The 20738-nt window shown below is 37.8% G+C and overlaps 1 protein-coding gene across 6 annotated transcripts in view; it reads left to right on the top strand.

The window, feature by feature from the left end:
• The window catches only part of KMT5B (lysine methyltransferase 5B), a 30851-nt gene extending 10590 nt beyond the window's left edge, over positions 1-20261 (top strand). Inside the window, exons 1-9 of one of the 6 annotated variants that reach the window (XM_074842720.1) lie at positions 4104-4149; positions 4468-4591; positions 8899-8999; positions 10316-10425; positions 12385-12551; positions 13173-13192; positions 13361-13497; positions 15916-16112; positions 17406-20261. In XM_074842720.1, the coding sequence (XP_074698821.1) occupies positions 10334-10425; positions 12385-12551; positions 13173-13192; positions 13361-13497; positions 15916-16112; positions 17406-18874 (2082 nt within the window). In that variant the 5' untranslated portion in view covers positions 4104-4149; positions 4468-4591; positions 8899-8999; positions 10316-10333 and the 3' untranslated portion in view covers positions 18875-20261. Of the gene's footprint in view, positions 1-4103; positions 4150-4464; positions 4592-8898; positions 9065-10315; positions 10426-12384; positions 12552-13172; positions 13193-13360; positions 13498-15915; positions 16113-17405 lie in introns of those variants that run through there. The other 5 variants (XM_074842717.1, XM_074842719.1, XM_074842718.1 and 2 more) reach the window with 5 other exon arrangements.
• The last annotated feature ends 477 nt before the right edge of the window (positions 20262-20738 follow it).

Genomic DNA, 20738 nt, shown 5'->3' with positions numbered 1-20738 from the left:
TTTCCAGGCAGCACATCATGGGAAACAGGCTGCTCAACCCTTCAAACTGTTGCTGTGGCTATTTTTAAAGAACAGTTTACCTGTGCAGCACGGTCACATAACCAGAGTATCAGTTAAGTAGATTTTGTATGTGTGTAACGAGCTGGTTGCTTCAGAACTGAGTGCTAGATTAATTGGTGTTGTCACGTAACATAAATGGTTGCTGGTGTAACCTGACAGCGTGAGTTGCAGATGAAATTGCAGCAGTGTGGTCTTAATAACTGTGAAGACTTGCTCTAAAGAGATTTTTCTTTTTTTGCTGGAGAATGCAACATCCCATCTTTAAGAGGAACGCTTGAGTTCTTCCTGTTTCTTCCATGCTATTGGTTAGTGGCACATTGTGTCTAGGTAGATGCTCTTACTGTTCATTTTGGAGTGTCTTTGTATTTCCAGCAGTTAATCGAGCTAAATATATATGCTCAAAAGACTTTTTGTTTTGTGGCATGAATGGTAGTCCACAGGTTATGCACAGGTAGTTAATTCTTACGCTTTTTGCTAAGAAAATGATGTATTCATTTTTTAATAGTTGGAGAAGCTACTTTCATAAATGTTTTCTGCTGATATGTTTTCAACACCTGAAATCCTTTTTTTTTTTTTTTTAATTACTGCTTTGAATCAAAAGACTACACAAAGGCTATCATCATGTATTTCTTCCTTTCTCAGACTTGGAGAACAGTTACAGGCAGTCTTCAAGGACAGTAGTTAATAATCTTGGAGCACTATGGGAAATGCTTAGGTGAGGCTTACAACTTCTACCAGAAACACATCTTCTTCCTCTTTCACAATGTCCTATTGAGAGAGTTTCTATTGTTGCAGTGAATTAAAGGCATCAGCATAGTTCTTATTTACCTTTTTAGTACAGTGATGACATGTACTTGTTATTGTAGCTGTGATGCTTAGATCTTCTTCCTTCCATGTAGTAAGCCGTAGTCTTTCTAGAGCTCCTGAGATTTATTGTCATTGTATGGCTTTGAGGGAAAGCGGGTGGAGGGGGAGCAAATATGAAAAGACTAGACTGTTTTCAAAATACCAGATGCCAATACCCAAATACGTGATTGTAGTAGAAATTAAGATTTACAGCTTATGTTTGGGCATCTTCTGCTTTGGTGTGATGAAGTCATATTAGTTACATAGTTTGGGTATTGAGGTGCACTTAAAATAAAACAGCCATTTATGATGGCAAGCAAATATTTCCTGTTCCCTTGTTCCGATTTGTTTGAAGACATACTGTGGAAGTGACTGTGCCAGCATTCTGCTTTGCTGTTGGAAGCACATAAGAGGTTTGTATTTTTGCAACTAGCAGCCCAGCATAAGCTGCTGACACTTACTGGAGTTGTAATTCACTTTACCAGGGCACATAAAAATAAAGTCCTGCAATTCCTGAATGCCCTCTGTCTTGGGAAATGGGCTATTACCTCTGTAAGCTGTCAAGTCAGTAATATCTGAAAAAGCTGAAGACTAGTTCTCAAAAGATTGCAATCAGATCCTCCAATGAGTTTGTCCAGTATTCCTCTGAAATATCGTCTTGTCATCAGGGATTTGATGGACAGCTTAAAATGTAGCTCTGGAAATGTCTTTAGATGTCTTTTACACCCTCTTGGATTTCCAAGAGGAAGCAGGTTGTTTTCAGAGCTTCTGGCCCTCTTTACAGGCCCTGTGGTCATTCTTTCATCAAACTGGTAGCTCTTACCTCGATAAAATAGCAGGTCAGCAGTTATTAAAAAAAACCCCACCCATACGTTAGGAAGTATAATCTTGTCAAGTATAGCTGTTTGAGAGATTTTGTTGCTGCTTGTACAAATCCTGTTGTATCAGTCCTTTTCTTTTGTGACAAAGGCTATCCTGGCTGTAAGATTTACTTAGTCTTGCATGCCTGTCGTTTTTGTAAAAACAAAACTGATTTTACCAGCTATTACTTCCTGGGTTGAAGGGTATCTAACACTAGAGATTAAAACTAACACTTTTAAAAGGCCAAGTGAATTCTTGCTTATCTTACCATCTCTTATGTTCAGATGCTTTTCCCTAGGCTGAGCACTGAGTCTTGTAGTTGCATGCCTTCGTGCCTTAATGGCTAATCCACTCTTTACTGTCTTGCATACAAATGTGTTAGTAGTAAATCTTAAACCAGACTCCTGATCATACTGCTGCTACTGTCACTGTTGGGTCCTCGTTCCCTAAAGCACTAATATCATGCTAGGGAATACTGAGAGCAGTTCCTCTAAGTTCACCAGTGGTTTAGGAAGTTGAACACACTGTAGTCTGTTTTAGGAGAATCTAGGGGTGTTTCCTAACTCCGTATTGATGCTTTCAGTGAAGTTACAAACTGGTGTGTGATGCGAGTGGTGGTGTCTGATAACGTGAGACTTAAAGGACCAAGCTTTAAGAATTTCCATGTGTTCCGTAGGAAGCATGAAATGTTTAGGGATGATGTACCAGAAGCTTTCTCTCAACACTGCACCAAGAGCAACTGCAGGCCTTGGTGTAAACCGTCAGTCATTCCTGAACTTGACAGGGTATGTCACTCTTTGTCCCTTAAAGTCACTGTTGAGCAATAAAGATAAAAAAGCAAAGCAGCTCCATGTCACTCGCATTCAGAGGTCTGTGCTGAATCTATTCTGCCCTTAGCTCGTTTCAATATAGTAGTTAAAGGACTCAGTATTCATCTTGAACAGGATTTGGAGGTAGAATGAGTTACGTGGCTTCTGCTAAATAAGGTTACGTGGCTGTATAGTTCAACTGTGGCGTTGTGGCACTGTGGAGACACTGGATTAGAGGTACGCAGCTCTTATGTAGTGACACCCTCTTTCAAAATGAAGCTTTTACACTCTCCAGACCTCAGTGTCTGTGTACTTTCCAAAATTACTTTGTTTGACTTTTGAGTACAATCTGGTTTCTCCATTATTTTCTTTCTAATTTTTGCTGATAACCTAATTGAGTAAAGTCCTTTAGCTTGCTCCTGGTTGTCTTCCTTAACTGTGTGTAATCACACACAGTGATTACATGAACTAACTGTTTTACTGCTGCTGAATGTTTTGGATTTAAAAAAAAAAAAAAATCACAACCAAAAACTCCCCAAACAACCAAACCACACCCCCCCACAAACCAGCACCCATAACCTTACTCTTACACAGCTTTTCTAGTTGCACCTTTAACTTCAGTGAAGAGTGTTATATTCAAAAGATGGAGTGGCTTGCACCCACTAGTCATGGTAACTGCTAAATGAAACTTATGTGGATTGTCAGAATAGGAATGAAAGGAAATGTTGGGGGTTTTTTTGTGTCCCCCATTTATTTTAAAAAAGCATTTGTTTGCTAACCGTATTGAGGGGAATGAACTTACATGGCTGTTAGAATTTTCTTTATTCTAGGCTGTATTGGAGTTTTGACCACACTGGTGCATGTATAGTTTCAGTTCAAGAAATTTAAGTAACGGGGGTTACTTTCTTCATTAAAAATGTAATTTTGAACTTTGGCCTTTAAAGAACATGGGGGTTTTTTTCTGGATAACAACACTAGAGATTAAACATAGAACAATGTGATTTTTATATAACTAACTTTTAATTAAGATACTCATACTACAGGGTTGGGCAGGGGGAAAAACAAAATGTACATTAAATAAATAAATAGTCTCCGCTTATAATCAGATGATTTTCAACTCTTGTTGTGCTGTCTTGAATGCTTAACAGCCTTGCAGTTTTAGATTTTGTGCTGAATCTCTGGTATTAGATGAACAGTAACTTGCTGTCTTTCCATAACCACGTAAATAAAAATATCATCCAGACAAAGTGCCTGTTGTTAAGAGGCTAATGGGATGCTGTGTTTTGATAAATTCACCCTTCTTGATGTTCTCTAGTCAGAAGTTAAGAAATAGGTTTAGAAGTATAACTCCTTATCGTGCACTGGTACACTATGTGGAGTTCCATACTGGATCTCTTGCAGGATCAGTTTACCCTTTTTGTTCAAACTCACTGCTCTCAGTGACTGAGACTGAGCAAGATACTGTGCTTCTGAACTTACCAGAAACTCTCCTTTAACTTCCTTTATAGGCAAGCATCTCACTGACCTTTGGCTTTATACCTTGGAGTTTCAAGATTCTTTAAGTATTCCCGAGGTAAGAGAAACTCGAGAGAGAGAAAGAGCTTTGCTTCCCCAAGCCATTTTCCTACGTCTTTCTTATTGAGACCACCTCAGTTTGCCCTTAACTGGGATAAGATCATCTTCTAGCTGATTTTGAAATTGCAGTAGCTGTAGCTTATTTGGATCTTGTTGACTAGGGAAAAATAAGTATTTCCTAGGGAAGTGTGAAAAGTTTCTATGCTGCACCTTGTCAAGAAGAAAGGCTATTATTATTTCTTTAAAGGTAGCTTTAAAGCGATAGCTGAGTTTTTCATTCTTAGCTTACTTTTAACAACAGACTGTTTTGCAGCAGACTCTGTGTTCTGTGAGACCTGACCCCTGAAACTGTTTGTCGGGTGGCTTAAGGAGTCTGTGCCTTTGAGCAGATTCAAACACCAGAGTGTCTCGTTCAGTTTCTGTGGTGGAATCTAATAAAGGTACTGTTCATAGGAACAAACCAAAAGTCTGAATAAACAATTCTGTTTTTAATTGACTCTGTGTTTAGAGACTGGGTTGGCTGGTTTATTTTTTTGGTTCTTGTGCTCTTTCTATCTCTCTTTTTCTCTTCTTTGAACTAGTTTCCTATTTTACTGACACTTATAAGCCAGTTTCTTTGGCTCAGTGTATATATACCTTTACCTGTGGGGTCTTTTCAGGCTCTCTTCATGGTGGTGCTCAGAAACAGTCATGTAGACTCTTCCAGCAGATGCATAGATATTTTTTTTTTTTTTAATGGCATGTGTAAATGAGAAAACCCTGTAACACCAGCGTATTGTAGGTTGCTTCTCAAAACCGATTGGCTTTTTGATAGGTAGTGCTGGGGAACACTAATGAATGAACTCCTATTTCATGATACTCCTGGGACAAGCAAAGTGTCTATCAGCAGACCCTGGGATTCTTAAGGAACACTTGACTTCTAGGCTTTCTTGGCTTCCTCAGTGCCTCAAATCAGAAGGTACCTTTTAAAGTACCTGTGGAGATACACCTGTGAAAGTACTGAAGCTTTCATGAGGAGTCTGGGCTGTAGTATTCTGGATTAGCTCATAAACTTTATATGCTCTTTATGTGCAGTTCACATGTGCTGCTGAGCTGTGAACAACTCAGGCTCGGGGGGCCAAGGGGCATTCTGTTTCACTCATTGGGGAACCCTTGAAGTGAAATGCTGTACATCATGATGTTGGTTTCTAGCGCCTTTCCATGTTCTTGTGGACACTTCTTGCTTGTTTGGATTCCTGTTTATCTTTTCTCATTGTCTCTGTCTTATCACCATGTAAAAAATACCAGGACAATGTTTTGACAGAGATGCTGCAGGAGGTCCTTGCTATTAATTTTTGAACCCTTGGGTGCCGAGAGTCTCATTCTTTGTAAAACCCAGTTCCCGTTTCAGGTTTCAAATGCCTGGCATACGGTGTAACATTCATCTGACCTTTTAATGTTTTGAGGTTTTTACAATCTCTTCACCCCCTTCCTGTTTCCAGCCTTCTTTTGGGCCTTTTCAAGACTTGGTCATACACTAACTATTCTACTTCTTAGGAACGACGTTACATGAGTTTCCGTTAGGCATTTAAAGGAATTCCACCAGCAGTGTGGAATGCCTGAGATGAGAATCCACAGAAACACCTGCTGAATGTGATCCATGGGGGTATGCGGGTGACTTCTAAAGGGTTGGGGTTTTTTGGTTGGTTTGGTTGGTTTTTAAAGGTTCTGAGCTACCTAAGGTAGCTAGTCAGGTAGACATCTAGTCAGCCTCTGAGAGTGGTATGTTGTGAAAGACCTGACATATGAGCGTCACTTTGGGGCTATATGATGTGCCTCTAGTTGCTGGAAAATGTAGGGTGTTGATTCTTTTTCTGTAGGTCTTGAGAGCCACTGTTTACACTTAGCATCTGCCCTGCTTGCTTTTTTTTGGTGTGGGTTTTTCCCCCCCGCCCTGCTGGTGGTTGAGTTGGGATACTGCTTCCTTTAGCTAGCCTAGACCAAGCTGCTTCTTGATGATAAACAAGTATGACAATGTCTATTGGCACATATGTTGCCTGTCTCAGGTGCTAATGCAATTTTGAATGTGATGGTTTTTCCACCTGTCTTTGCTCCTGCAGGTCACTTAGCCAAAAAAATGGTGCATTTCACCATATAACATAAAAAGTAAGGGAGCGGGCAGTCATTCATTTAGCCCAGCAAGAACAGACGTAGCTGAAGACCAATTTCAGCTGTAAATCCTGTGGCTTTTCCTCCTGTAATGTTTGTGGATAAAGATGTAAACAGAATGTTGATCTATTGTGTTTGTGCATACTGGGGTGCTTTGTCCTTCTCGTGATGTAAGTACAGTTGGGACAGCTGTTTCTGATTGTAGATGAGAGCAAGTCCTATTCTGAAACTAGTCTGGTTCAGTTCAGACTATATCATTTTAAATTTCCTTAATGTCTGAGGAAGCTCTGTGAGTTATGACTATCAAATCTGGGAGAAGTTTTTCTGATTTTGGGAGAACTGGATGATGCTCTTCTTGTATCTGACTGACAAGATGAGGGAGACTTTGCTGTGCTACAGAACAAAAAAATAATAATGATCATGTCATCTGTAGGCTGAAGGGAGTTTTATTTCACGATGAGGTCTCAGCAGCTTGTTAGGCAGTTAGCTTTTTGGGGAAATGGGATAAGTATGTTCTTTATTAAAGAACTTCATTTGAAACTTCTTGGCATGGTATATACTACAGTTCTAAGCGGGCATCTGTTTCTTGTCTGGCTCTTGTTATCTTGTTAGATGTTATCCCAGCCAGAAGAAAACTTACCTAATGTCTTCTCAGAACCACTTACTCTTTCTTCCTCTCTGAAAGCTCACAGGTTTATGCTGATAATTTTTGCCATATTCAAATAAAGCTTTGAAAGATTGCTTAGTCATTATATTACAAGGAAGTTTTTCAGATAGAGAATGCAAAGAAGATGTGTAAAAGCAGTAGCATGGAATGCTGATAGCCTGCACTGCTGCGGGAAGCCATACTGCTGTTAGGAGGTCTTTATTGTATCAGGAGCATGAATACAGCATTTTACTTCTAATGAAGAAAACTGAATCCTCATCATTATTAGTTACTTCTGATTAAACTCTGACTATTTTACAAGGTGAAATAAAATTGGGATGTGCAACACTTAAGGTGTTTTGTTTCCTTCATACAAGTTGCATAGAAGAAACAAATCTTATTTGGTCATCTGAAAAGAAGTTACTTGCAATGTTCAGCGTTCTAAGATGAGGATAAGCCAAGTGATATGGTAATTTAAAAAACATCAGTGAGGGACTCGATAAGGTTTCCTTCCACCAACTTCAGGAATTTATTTCTCCTTGTTTACTTCTGCTGTCAGATACAGACTTCATTTGGTAAATAAGAGGAAAAAGAATCAGCATGGTAACACATTTCAAGCAACAAGTAATGGGACTTAGTCTTAATCAAAAGCTGTTAGCTTGTTTTGTCATATGCTGTGTAAGCAAAGGTAGGAGTTGTAAAAGGAGCTGCAGAAAACTGTTTCTCACGACCCTAGAAAAACTTTGGTTTTGTGAAGAATCCCCTGGGGTGTATCACACACTTAAAAGTGCACACACCCCACCTCCACCCCAAAGCAGAGCATACATGGGAATGTGCTCAGTCAAAAGCAATTAATAGAGATTTGACATAATCTCTAAATTCTGCTTTCCAGCTCAAAAACAGAACTTCTGCTTCTTGCAGTCGTACAGGTTTTTTTCTGAAACCAGTTTTTTCTGCTGAAGATATGAAGAATAGTTTTTCTTAAATGTTAAGCTTTGGGAAGAAGGCAGAATTCTCTGCTAATGTACAGGGGTTGATTTTCATATTTTATCTCCCCATGATTTTCATCTACCTGTTTCCTGTAGCCAGTATTTTGGGTAAGAAGTCTTACGATCGCACTAACTTGTGGAACTTCAGTCTTCCACAGATGTAGTATCTATGCTGTGTGTTACTATTTATAGATACTTCTTGTGTAGTCATTAAAAGGTGTGTTTTATATGAATACAGATGTTAAGTTTGCAATCTGCATAAACCCATATAGTGCACTTGTCAATATAATAAGGCTTTAAGTTGGGCAAAAGTTGATTTGAAATCAGTCTTCAAGATAGTTGCGTGTTTTTTCCGTTTTAGAGATTTCTTACTCAGTCTTTCCAGTTGTGCTAATTGTTTGCTGACTATTTAAAAAATTCTAGTGTAGTATGTGAGCTGGTAGAGCGCTTAAATTTAAAATCACACACGCACCCCCAACCCAGCTACAAATCCAGAACTGTGCATAGATCCCTTGATACCAGTGTTAAGTAGGAAATTTAACAGCATCCAGTTTATTTGCTGGATTTTTTTTGCACAATGCACTTAGGAAAGTAAGGACAGTATTTGGAAAGTAAAGACAGTAATATTTTTATTATACTAGGCTTTGTTCCAAATGATAGGTGTTGAAAACAGCAAAACATATTCTGCATTGGTTAATCTTAGCAGAGATTTGGTTTATAAATAAATTGTGCTTCTTGGCAGAATGGAGGGTTTTACCATTCCAAGTAGTATGCTTGGCTTTACCTTACCTCTACCATTACCTCAGAAAATGAGGACCTGTGATTTGAGTACATAATGGGCAGTTTCTTTATGCTAGGAGTTAAATATTTATATGGCTAGCAAAAGAACTCTGTGCTGTGAGTAACTGAGGAAGAGTTGAGAATGAATAACGGTGGACTGGAATAGCTTTATTCTTTATTTCAGATTTCGACCTATTAAAGGAAGGCAAGAAGAACTAAAAGAGGTGATTGAACGTTTTAAGAAAGATGAGCACTTAGAAAAAGCCTTCAAGTCCTTGACGTCAGGTGACTGGGCCCGGCACTATTTTCTTAACAAGAACAAAATGCAGGAAAGGTTGTTCAAGGAACATGTAGGTGTATTTGTAATTAATGTGCTTTTTCAGATGGTTGAAAGGCTAAGAAAATGTAAAAATTTCTTAGGAATGTAGCAGTGGTAGAGTAATCCACTGCTCTGTTATATGTTACTTGTTTGATTGCTTTTTAATGGAAACTTCCTTTGTTTGTTAAAACCCAGCTAGCTCCCCCCCCCCCTTTTTTTTTTTTTGAGTTAACCCTACCATTGCCTTTTACTTGAGAGACATGTAGAAAGGAAAACACATTTGCCTCTCTTGCTGTTGGCTTAAGTCACAAGAAAAAGAGAGAAGACCTACTTCCTGAAAACAAGAGTTTCAAGGACTTCTGTCATTCTTTGAAAGGGGGGTTTTTTTCACTCCCTTTTTTTATTTGTTCTGTGTTGGTTGGTTTTTTTTTTTCACTTACAGCTATTGTAAATCAAATTGTGTGACAAAGAAAGGTAAAGGAAAACAGAGAAGCCTTCCTATCTAAAAATACCTCAGAAGTTTTTGGGTATAGGGGCTTTATGTGGTAGTATTATTCCTCTTCCTCAACTTCCCACACCCCAGATCCTTTTTGTATGTAGCATAAAGGTTGCTGACTCTCAAAAGTTGCAAGGGAATCACAGTACTTTTTTTTTACTTTAAAAAAACCACCTCCTCCTTCAGGAATGAGTGCATTGTTTTCAGATACAACCAAAAGGAATTTGGCCTACTTAAAAGTGCATTAAATCTGGTAGTGTAGAAAAAATGTAGGCAGCAAATTCTGCTTTCCCAAAGTGTGTTTTGAGTAATACAGCAGCACTTTAACTAAAAAGAATTGATGTGGCAATCTCTGAATTCAGTATCTCAGTAATATCTTTTTCAGAGCTGGAAAGAATACAATTGGATCCTGTAGATTATTAAGTCTCAGTGGTTCTTAAAGATCTGAGAAGAATTCTTGAATGTGACTACTCAGTGACTTTAAGAAGGAATTATTCATTTTCACTGGTTGGGCCAATTTTGTGCCATTCGAGGCATCTTTAAATTTTTTTAAACAATATGTATAGTCATGTTATCCATGTGAGGATTCCTGCAAGTCACTCTGAAGAAATAACATTAACATGTATAGCTAAAATTTATAATCAGAAATGCATTTCAGCAAACAGTTGCAATATCCAATTTTGTGTGGTTTTTGTGCAGTTCACTGACATTCATTATTTTTATATAAAGTTCCTCACTGCTTTTGTTTTGCTTGTAACAGAAAAGTACTGTTTTCTTTCACTGCAGGTATTTATTTATTTACGAATGTTTGCAACTGACAGTGGGTTTGAGATACTGCCTTGTAATCGGTATTCTTCTGAGCAAAATGGAGCCAAAATTGTTGCAACGAAAGAATGGTAAGAAATATAGTTTACTGTTGCATTCTATTTCTGTCAATTACGTTGAAAGATTCTAAAAAAGGTATTAAAAAAAGTATGATTTAGAATTAAAACTGCAACCAGTGAAATGTCAGGTTTGTATTTTTACTTACAAATTCAATCTGGTGTCTTTTTTTGCTAAGTACTTAACACAGAGTATATGCAGCTGTAAGACATTCCTTTGTATAGTTGGATGTAGCCATACAGTCTTCAGTATACAAGGTTTTTTTAATCTTGTTTTCGGTCAGATCATTATTATCCTCTAATCATGAGTTGCTAGCCTCCTGTGAGAAACACAACCATGTCAAGACTCACATTATGCCGGATTTGTTATACAAGTAATTGCGGGGGAAACTAGTTTTTCACCTTTGTCAAACTGAGGGGTGTTATTTGCATATTTTGATTATACAAGATAAATCTCTCCTGGAAACACAGAGTTGGAACACCAGTGTATTTCCCCATCTCATTTTGGCACATCTGAGTTTGATGATCTTTGACGGCACCAGCTGATCCCTGGGTTAATTCAGATACTAAAATAAATTTTCCCCTTCTCCCCTGTCCCTCCCCGACCTTTATATTTGTTTTGCTTTGTGGCAGTACGTACTCATAACGGCACATCTAAGATGATAATACACTATTATGTGCGGGCTAGGATTGAGTGGCTAGACATCATGCTGTCAGTGTACCAAGTAAATGTGCTGTTACTGTGGGGCTACAGCTGCAACATGTGGGAGAATAAGCTTTAAGAAGGTTGCATCCAGTTTCTAGCTCTTCGTGACTGTAGCTGGAAGTTGCACGATCATGATATAATCAGTATTTTTTGGGCTGCTTTTTTTCGGTTTGAATGATGATTGGCTGATTCTTTGGGGTGGAAGCTTTGTACTTAGGTGGGTTGAAAATGAATTAACTTTTCACGCTCAAAATCTTGAGTCACCTGAGAGAGAGCACAAGACAGGAGGGCTGGTTCTTAACCCAGCCAACATCTGGAATGCTACTGAGACTCAAAACCGATAGAGTTTTCAGCACTCTACAAAAGGAGAATTTTGGACTTGAAAGGCTTGGCTTCTAGTTTGTGTCCTTCGTGTATATTTAGTATCTCCATATTCATCTGTGTCAGAGTAATCTGGCCAAAATTTAGAATGGCCACCCTAAGTAGCAGTGGCAACAGTGCCCTTGCAAGATAATGGAAATTGCACACTTCTTCCTAGGCCTCTGATCTGCTCTGTTTATGATGGCAGATTGCCTGTCTGCACATGAAGGCATCATGGTTTTGCTGGGTTGTGGTTGTCTGTCCTGCCATCCCCACCCCAATATGGTCTGTTTCAAGGACCAGCTTGATGCTGAAGAACTACTCATGAGAGAGGAAGACATCTCGTGTGAATTCTAGCCTTTTTTTGAGTCAGTACTGGGCCTTTTTTAAGAAGCCGTGGAGTTCTAAGCATCTTCACTGTGCTGTGTTTTCTTGGCCAAAGGAAGAAGTATAGGAAATGCAAACAAGAGCAGCTGGAGGAAGTCAAAATGTCTTTAAGTGCTGATGGGGAGGGAATGTGCACAAATTAAAAAATCTTGCTTTTGGTTTTAGTGTGCACAAATGAAAAAATCCTGCTTTTGGTTTTAACAACTGTAGAAGCTGAAGTAATCATCTCTTGCAATTTCTTGCTTGCAGTCTCAGGAAATTGTAGAAACAATGGTGGTAATGCCTGTCAGAATTGATGTAATTGATTCTTTATAGTAGCATAAGAACACTTATTTCATGTCTGATAAAAAGTCTATTTAGCCTAATATCCTGTCTCTTAACTGAATTAAAACATGAAGTTTATAGGGGTTGAGAAATGGTTTACAAAACACTTCCTGTTATTGGCAGCTTTTCTTTTTATGAAATTACTTTGAAATTTTGACATACGTGCTCTTATTTCTGCTACTCTTTTTACACTAAAGGAAACGAAATGACAAAATAGAATTACTTGTGGGCTGTATTGCTGAACTATCAGAAATGGAGGAAAACATGCTGCTGAGACATGGGGAAAATGACTTCAGTGTCATGTATTCCACACGGAAAAACTGTGCACAGCTGTGGCTTGGTCCTGCTGCATTTATCAATCATGGTGAGTAGTAAGTGGAGGAAGCATGTTGAAGGACGTAAGCAGTTCTACTCAGAAGTGGTGTTGTGTGCGAGCTGAACTTAGAGAAAATGTCTGAATCTGGCATACTGAAATCCCATTGGGATTTTCTCAGACCAGGGCTGATCGGCTGTGATCTGGGAAACTCACAGAAGGTTCTAGGAAGTGATACCTTCTTTCTTCGCAGAGACTTTGGAACTGCCAGCTAAATTGGTATATTGTGGGCTACCTTGAATTCTTTGTGAACTTAGTCAGCAGTAATGTATTTCTTAGATGAACTTCTTTAACCTTTTGCACAGAAGCTTAACGGATTCTGTTGTATCTGTATGCTGAAGGAAAAGCAGGCAGAATTTAAGATAAGTCCTGTTACCTTAAAGAGGAGGGAAACTGAACATTTGTGATAGGGAAGAGCTCAGAAACCAAACCATATCAAAATAGGTATCCTTTGATGTATAGCTTTGTGCAATAATAACATAACTCCCAGTATTTAGTTGAGATTCTGCAGTTACTGAAGTCAGAGTGAATCCTTACTTTAGATATCTACAACTATTCATGTTTCAGGTCTTATCAACAGTTAATTGACTTTATCTTTTGGACCTTTTTCAGATTGCAGACCTAACTGTAAGGTAAGCCAGAAATTAAAAGTAAACAAATAAAGAACCCCACATTTTTTTCCCTTTGTCCCTGCACCTTTTCCTCCCCAACTGTTTTACTTTTTTTCCTTATTCAGATACTGTTCAACCTTAATGATTAATCTTTTCCCCCTGCCCCCCTCCTGTCATCTCCTTCCCCAGTTCGTATCAACGGGCAGAGATACAGCATGTGTGAAAGCTCTAAGAGATATTGAACCTGGAGAAGAGATTTCTTGTTACTATGGAGATGGGTTTTTTGGAGAAAATAATGAATACTGCGAATGTTACACCTGTGAAAGGTATGCATTGATGTAAATACGTTTCAAATGGAACTGGGTATATTCATGGTATCTCTTGTGAAGGTGAAAGTCCTTGATTATGAGCACTCAGATTTTTGGAGACATTATAATTGCTTCCTAGCTATTTGTTGTAATGACTTTTTTATGTTGTTACTGAATGGTCGTGTTTCCTGAGAACTCCTGCATTCTGTGTTTCTTCTGATTCTCTGTTCTGAAGATAGCCCAAAATGAGAATAACAAAAAAAGTGTGAATTCTTAGAAATACTTGTACTTAATAAAGTAGAATTGGAAGGAAAAGCATTTGTAGCTTTTATGAGACCATTAGCAACTGACCCCCGACTTTTTGCTCTTTTTTGCACTGGAAAAGGCAAATTTCATTAATGTTTTCTGCATTGACCTGATGTTCTCATCTGCTGGGAATGGGCAAAGTAGTTTTCACTCTGCATTATTAGAACTTGGGGGTTTGTGTGTTTGTAAAGGTCTGCTGGTTTGGACAGTACTTGCCTGTATCTGTCTGTCGCACAGTAGCAGCAAAGTTGTTGTTATATTTGTTTTTCACCTGTGCTGTCCCATCCTAGTTTCTTCACAAAATCAGTTGAAAGAATTTCACAGTTGGTTTTTTGCCATGTTGAAACTTCTGCTTACTGTGAGCATGGAGGCTCAACATCACATGTGAGAGCTTCACCTAGTTCCAAGAGGAACTACACAGAACCTATAACAGGTCTGTTACTATTTGACCTGACTGTAGAGAGAAAAAACCTATAAAGGACAAAGTATTAATCAAATTGAGAAATAGCTTAGTGCACCTACATATAAATACCTTAATCACCCTACCTTCATTTTTACTAGCTAGTTTGGTCACTAACAGTTCTTGGAATTTAAGGGAAAACCTTCTGGTGTGGACCTCGAAGCTCATACGATGTTGGTGTATCATTCTGAGTGAAGGATACAGTCTCAGACTTTATCTAGAGAGCTGCTAGTAAAAATGTGCTTCAGTCCTGGGAGCTGTTGAGTATTGAATAAATGGGCACTGTGATTGTTCTTCCCTTGTTACTTGGAGCGATATGTTTGGTTTTGCTTAGGTTCCTTTGATTGTTGATTTTCATGTAATACAGACATACTTTTAGGACAAACCAATTCCATGTGTTCAAACATTTTCACTAACTTGTCATCTTCATGCTTTAAGTACATGAAAATGTTATATTTTAAAGCTAACATTTGGGTAATTCTAACTTTAGGAAACTGCTTTTCAGGCACAAGGCTGTGTTACAACAATCAAATATGAGAGATTTGAATTTAGGGGAGTTGAGCAAGGAAAAATTAGTCCTTACCAACACTGATGAGGCAACTGTCACTTTGTACACCACAAAAAAAGTCAACTTTAAGTGACCCAATTTTGACTATGCTGTAAAGGGTGCTAATTTGTAATGTTAAAATGCTAGACTTCTAAGAATCTGTGGGGTACGTTTGGGAGCTGTGGGAAGGTTGGCACTGTACTTTTTTTTTTTTTTTTCCAAGTCTCCAAAAGTCATCACCAAGAAAATTTGCATATCTTTACATATGTGCATGTACTCTTTTTAGGTGAGCCTGCTGTTCATGCTGGCTGAGACAACTGGGCACCAAAGATGACATGTCAGAGTACAGTTGTGGTTGTTCATAGCACCATTTCTGATCTGGAGTGGCTGGTGCTTGTGCCAAGTTCAGTTTAGTATCATAAACTGCCTGTAATTTGCAGAATTCGAAATAATACTGAAAGAATGTTGCATATCAAACAAATACCAGTTAATTTGAAAACAAGTATTGTGTCTACCTGATAATAAACCTTATTCTTGAGGAGGTTGAGATCCTGTCTGATCTTTTTGGTGCACTTTTGGTTAAGTTCTGTAGATTTGCTTCCAGGTTTGCTCATCCATTTCATTTACATGGTAAATATGTACTGGAGTCCTTCAGTTATGAAGGAACACAGACCTGTGATAATTTTATTCCGTTTTCTGGACTTTTCAACTCTTGCTGATGCAGTAACAAGCACTGTAACTGAAGCTGGCATTTTTTTACTAGCCTGATGTCATTAGGAAAAATTTAAATTATCTAAGCTAATATAAGTAGTATTTTGAACTACTGTAGTTCACTTCCACCTGTATAATTTGACTATGAAATGATACTAAAATAGATACAAAGCAAGCAAAACCTACTTTTCCAGTTTTTCTTCTTCCAAGACATAAATGGAAGGTTTTTCTGCACATCTTATCTCATTTTAGTAAGTGTATAGTTATTGGATTAAAACAGCCCCCACTAATAAATTCAGTGGTTACTGGTATGGTTTCTCCCAGGTATACCTGGGATTCAAACTACTGTATATGAAACAAAGTTCTAAGTTTATATTGTTATTAATACATTGTGTCCTCTTTTTCTTTGTAGACGTGGAACTGGTGCTTTTAAATCAAGAGTGGGATTGCCAGCACCTACTCCTGTGATTAATAGTAAATATGGACTGAGAGAAACAGATAAACGATTGAACAGACTTAAAAAGTTGGGTGACAGCAGCAAAAATTCAGACAGCCAGTCCGTCAGCTCTAACACTGATGCAGATACCACTCAGGAAAAAGCTAATGCAAGTAAGTAAGGGGAGTGCAGGATTAAAGGTTTCATGAAAACATGAAAAACTTTCACCGTGATGCAACTCCTCTCTTAGTGTTGAGATGTGTCTCAGGTTCTGGTCTTTAGAACTGTAATTTATTCAGGAATCAAGGCAATTTAAATAGCAATTTCATGGTTTTCCTGAAGTGTTTCAAGAACAACAGGTGGTCTGTTCTTGTTTTATTTATACCAGAAGTAAATAGGGTCATATTTCTAAACATGTCAGTTAAAGTTCTATTAATTATGTATTTTGAACTATGGTAAATACCACATGCAGCAGTACGGTTCAGGAAAGAAAACTTAAATAGTTTGAGTTACCTACATCCTGTTGGAAAACAGTTTTTAAATAAATACTCTTAGAGATTATTAACAAAAATAGTCATTTCCTTTAGAGATCCTTTAAATCGGGCAGATATTCCCTCTCCACATCCAGGACTGATAGTTCAGGTACCTATTCTGAAGTGAAAGTGCACAGTCAGTAATCTCAGAAGAAATTGGAAGGGATTTTTGTTTGTGCTGCTCCTGAGAGATTTCTGGTCATGGAGCAGTGAGTATCATTTATTTACTTTTCCCCCTTCCCCACCCCCACCGCCCTCAGTATAGGCAAAACATAAATAAACTTTGACTTAACTAGAAAACGTGTTTGGGGCCACATAAAATACTATGGTTCCATCTGGCTCCTGTTTGCTGCTGTAATTTTTTTTTTTTTTTTTAAAAAAAAGACCCCACTTCCCAAAACCCTCTTACGATCTCTAATTACAAAGCTTTAGAGCTGCAGCTTTGCTTGGGCAGACAAAACTCCTTTGCTTACCACAGTAGGTGGTAGACAACTGGATACCTGAAACTGGAAATATTAACAGTAGTTAAGGTTTTGGGGGTTTTTTCCTCCCCCTGTAGGAAGAAATTCTGGGGTTAATGCTAAAGCAAGCTGATCCTCAGATTTTGCTGGAATAATACTAAAAACTGGGATAATGTGGGATGGATTTTTTTAAAAAATGGGTAGAAGGAAGTAATTCAGGAAAAACCAAACTTGGTAGATTGGGGGCAGCGAGGGAAGTGTACCTGGAATTCAGGTGTACTTTTGACTTGTTTGACAATTCTCTTCATGTCTGAGTTACAGGTTAAGCAGTCTCGCTCCTTACTGCATCCTACCTAGCCTGTTTCACAGATTTTGATGAAGTGTTTAAAATAAATGAAATAACTACAGTATTTGAGAGCGGGAAACTCAGGGTGAAGCAGTGTCATAACAAACCCACTTTTTTCTTTTGCAGCTAACAGAAAATCTTCAATTGGCGTAAAAAAGAACAGCAAAAATAGAACATTAACAAGACAGTCTATATCAAGAATTCCAGCATCATCAAATTCTACCTCATCTAAACTAACTCATATAAATAATTCCAGGGTACCAAAGAGACTGAAAAAGCCTGCAAAGCCTTTACTTTCAAAGATAAAGTTGAGAAATCAGTGCAAAAGGCCAGAGCAAAAGAATGCTTCTAGAAAGCTCGAAATGGGAAATTTAGTTCTCAAAGAGCCTAAAGTAGTTTTGTATAAAAACTTGCCCATTAAAAAGGATAAAGAATTGGAGGGACCAGTCAAAGTTGCAGTCTCTAGCGGATGCTTGACAAGGCATGCAGCCAGAGAACATAAACTGAATTCTGTGAAAGGTGCTCACGAGCATGGTGATATACCACCCTGCACATACATAACGAGGAGGTCAGTGAGAACAAGGATGAATTTGAAGGAGACCTCTGACATAAAGCTTGAACCAAATATGTTGGATAGCTATAAGAATAATTTGACCAGAACGCAGTTGGACATTTTAGAGCAGCAGTCTCATGTACTAAATGAAAATGATGTGGCTCATGGACCATCACATAAAGGGGAGATTAGGTGCCAGAAAAACGATGCAGGCATGTCAAAAAAGAAATCTCGACAAGGAAAACTTGTGAAACCATCTGCAAAAACAGAAGAAACTGATACTATGCACAATACACCCGTGAAAGATGAAGTACCAGATTTGATCAGTTCTCATTCAGAACTTGGAGAGAGGAATAATGTGGTGGACACACCTGTTGGCTATAAAGACTGTATCCCTGGAGCTGGTGGCTGCTCTGTTGTAACATCTGACAATTTTAAAGCAAAAGACAGCTTTAGAACTGCAAAAAGTAAAAAGAAAAGACGAATCACAAGGTATGATGCACAACTTATCCTTGAAAATAGCTCTGGGATCCCTAAACTGACTCTTCGTAGACGCCACGATAGCAGTAGCAAGGCAAATGACCAAGAAAGTGATGGAATGAATTCTTCAAAAATAAGCATCAAATTAAGTAAAGACCATGAAAAAGATAATAATTTATATGTAGCAAAGCTAAATAATGGGTTTAACTCAGGATCAGGCAATAGTTCAACAAAATTAAAAATACAGCTGAAACGAGAGGAAGAAAACAGAGGGACGTACCCTGAGGACCTTCATGAAAACGGTATGTGTTGTAGTGAAACTCTCTCCCTTTTGGAGTCCAGAATGGAAGTAGATGATTATGGTCACTATGAAGAAGAAACAGCAGATGAATCTTCATCAGAAGAGGATGATGAAGAGGAAGATGACTATGATGATGAATTTGATGACTTTATTCCTCTTCCTCCAGCGAAGAGATTAAGGCTTATTGTTGGCAAGGATTCAATAGATATTGATATTTCTTCCAGGAGGAGAGAAGATCAGTCTTTAAGGCTCAATGCATAAGCTTATAGGTCTTAAACTGACCTGGATGTCATTTTTAAATAAAAAAAAAAATAATAAAAATAATAAAAAAAAAAAAAACCCACAACAAAAAAACCCCAACAAAAATTCCATTTGATTATTCCTCAACTGAAGAACTTTCTGAAGAACTTAGTGGCAGCACTTCTTTATTGTTTATTCACCTATCAACGTAATATTGTAGAAAGTGTACAGCATACTGACTCTTCTTAAGTCTGATTTGTGCAGATTTTTATTGTACTTTTTAATAGCCTTCTTATGTGCAATTCTGAGTTAGAGGTAATGCTCTGTTGTAAAATAAAGGCTCAAGCAAAGTTAAGAAATTGCATCAAATCTTTCCATGCAGGACAATGAGAATACAGTGTGGCTACATAATTATTTTTGATCAGTAAGAGCATTAGTTTGCTCTCACAATATTTGACTAAACAATTTAAAAAAAAATCATAGTAGCAGCATATTAAGGTTTTTCTAGTATATGTTAATATCACCAGCAATGATCTACAGCTTTTCGATTTATTTGCTAGATGTTTTTTTCCCCCTTGGAGTTTGTCAGTTTTAACACTGTATGCTGTCCCAGACGTACTGTTTGTGGCCTTTGTTATAGTAGCAAACCGTTGGTTGGAAGTCAAATTGATTTCTTTAAAAAAAAAAAAAAAAAGAGGAAAAAAAAAAAAAGAAAAGGTGTTGACAATTTGCTGACTTTTTAGTACATTATATGTACAAGGGTAGCAGTATGCAGAATAAAAGTTTGGATATGGTGTATTTATTGCTTGTTATGTAAATTAAACACCTTGTATTTAACACTTTTCAATACTTTTAGATAAAATTGTTCTTTGCAAGAATGATTGGTGCTTATTTTTTCAAGAATTTGCTGTGAAAAATGTGATTACAACGGGCAACATTTATCCAATGAACTGCAGCTATCCTAAATTGGTTCTTCATATTTTTCTGTTGCACTTGTAAAATGCTACAAGGAATTTAAAGAAAATCTATTCACTTTAACTTATGATAGTTTTATGAAATTTAAAAACAACTAAGTCACAGCTTTTGTTCTGTGGTAACCTATAAATTGTTTGTCTTTTAAGAACCAGTTGTAAAAGACTGAAAAAATATGTATATGTTGTAAATATTTGTGTGTTGTGAGAAATTTTGTCATAAGAAATTGAGATAACTTGCCAGAAGGGTTTTTAAGTTTAGAAATACATCCATGCCAATAAAATAGGAAATTGTAAACCTAGTTTTAAACTCTGCATCAGTTGGAGTTCTTTGCTCATACGTAGTTCACTTAATACTTCAGAGTCTGCTTTATAACAATGAAGAGCATCAGGGCAATCTTTGGCTCTTTTGTTTTTAATAAAAGAATGTTAGGAAACTTCTGGGCACACTGGACTTGTTTGTACATATAAATCTGCTCATTTATAAGCCATTTCTTTGGAACAGGTCTAAAATGTCACAGTTGACATAACTGTATAGCACTTTGGTCTGTGGTACTTGTGTTCTTACTCAACCATGGATTAAGCTTTAGAGTTTTTGTACCTAGGGTGTAGAAACGTTGTAAAACACGTGCTGTTGGATTAGCTAAATCCACTGTTACCTGCACAGTATTTTCATGTCAAGTCCAACCCTCTCTGCCCAGAAGAGCAGGAGCTTGAATTACATGAGCGCTGTATTATGCAGCTGTGAAAGCGTTAATGGCCACGGGTGGGTGAATTTGCACGTCAGCTGATCATAATGGTTTGGCCCATTTTTCTGACCCTCACAGAAATGAAGAATTTTTTTCAAAGAAACCGTTCCAAATGCATCTCAGTAATTTGTTAGACTGCAAATCAGATGGTGGAGTCTGCCTTTA

Source organism: Strix aluco, chromosome 16 (assembly GCF_031877795.1).
Source record: "Strix aluco isolate bStrAlu1 chromosome 16, bStrAlu1.hap1, whole genome shotgun sequence".
NCBI lineage: Eukaryota > Metazoa > Chordata > Aves > Strigiformes > Strigidae > Strix > Strix aluco.
The sequence above is the reverse complement of the archived record's forward strand: the minus strand, read 5'-3'. Positions and strand labels throughout refer to the sequence as shown.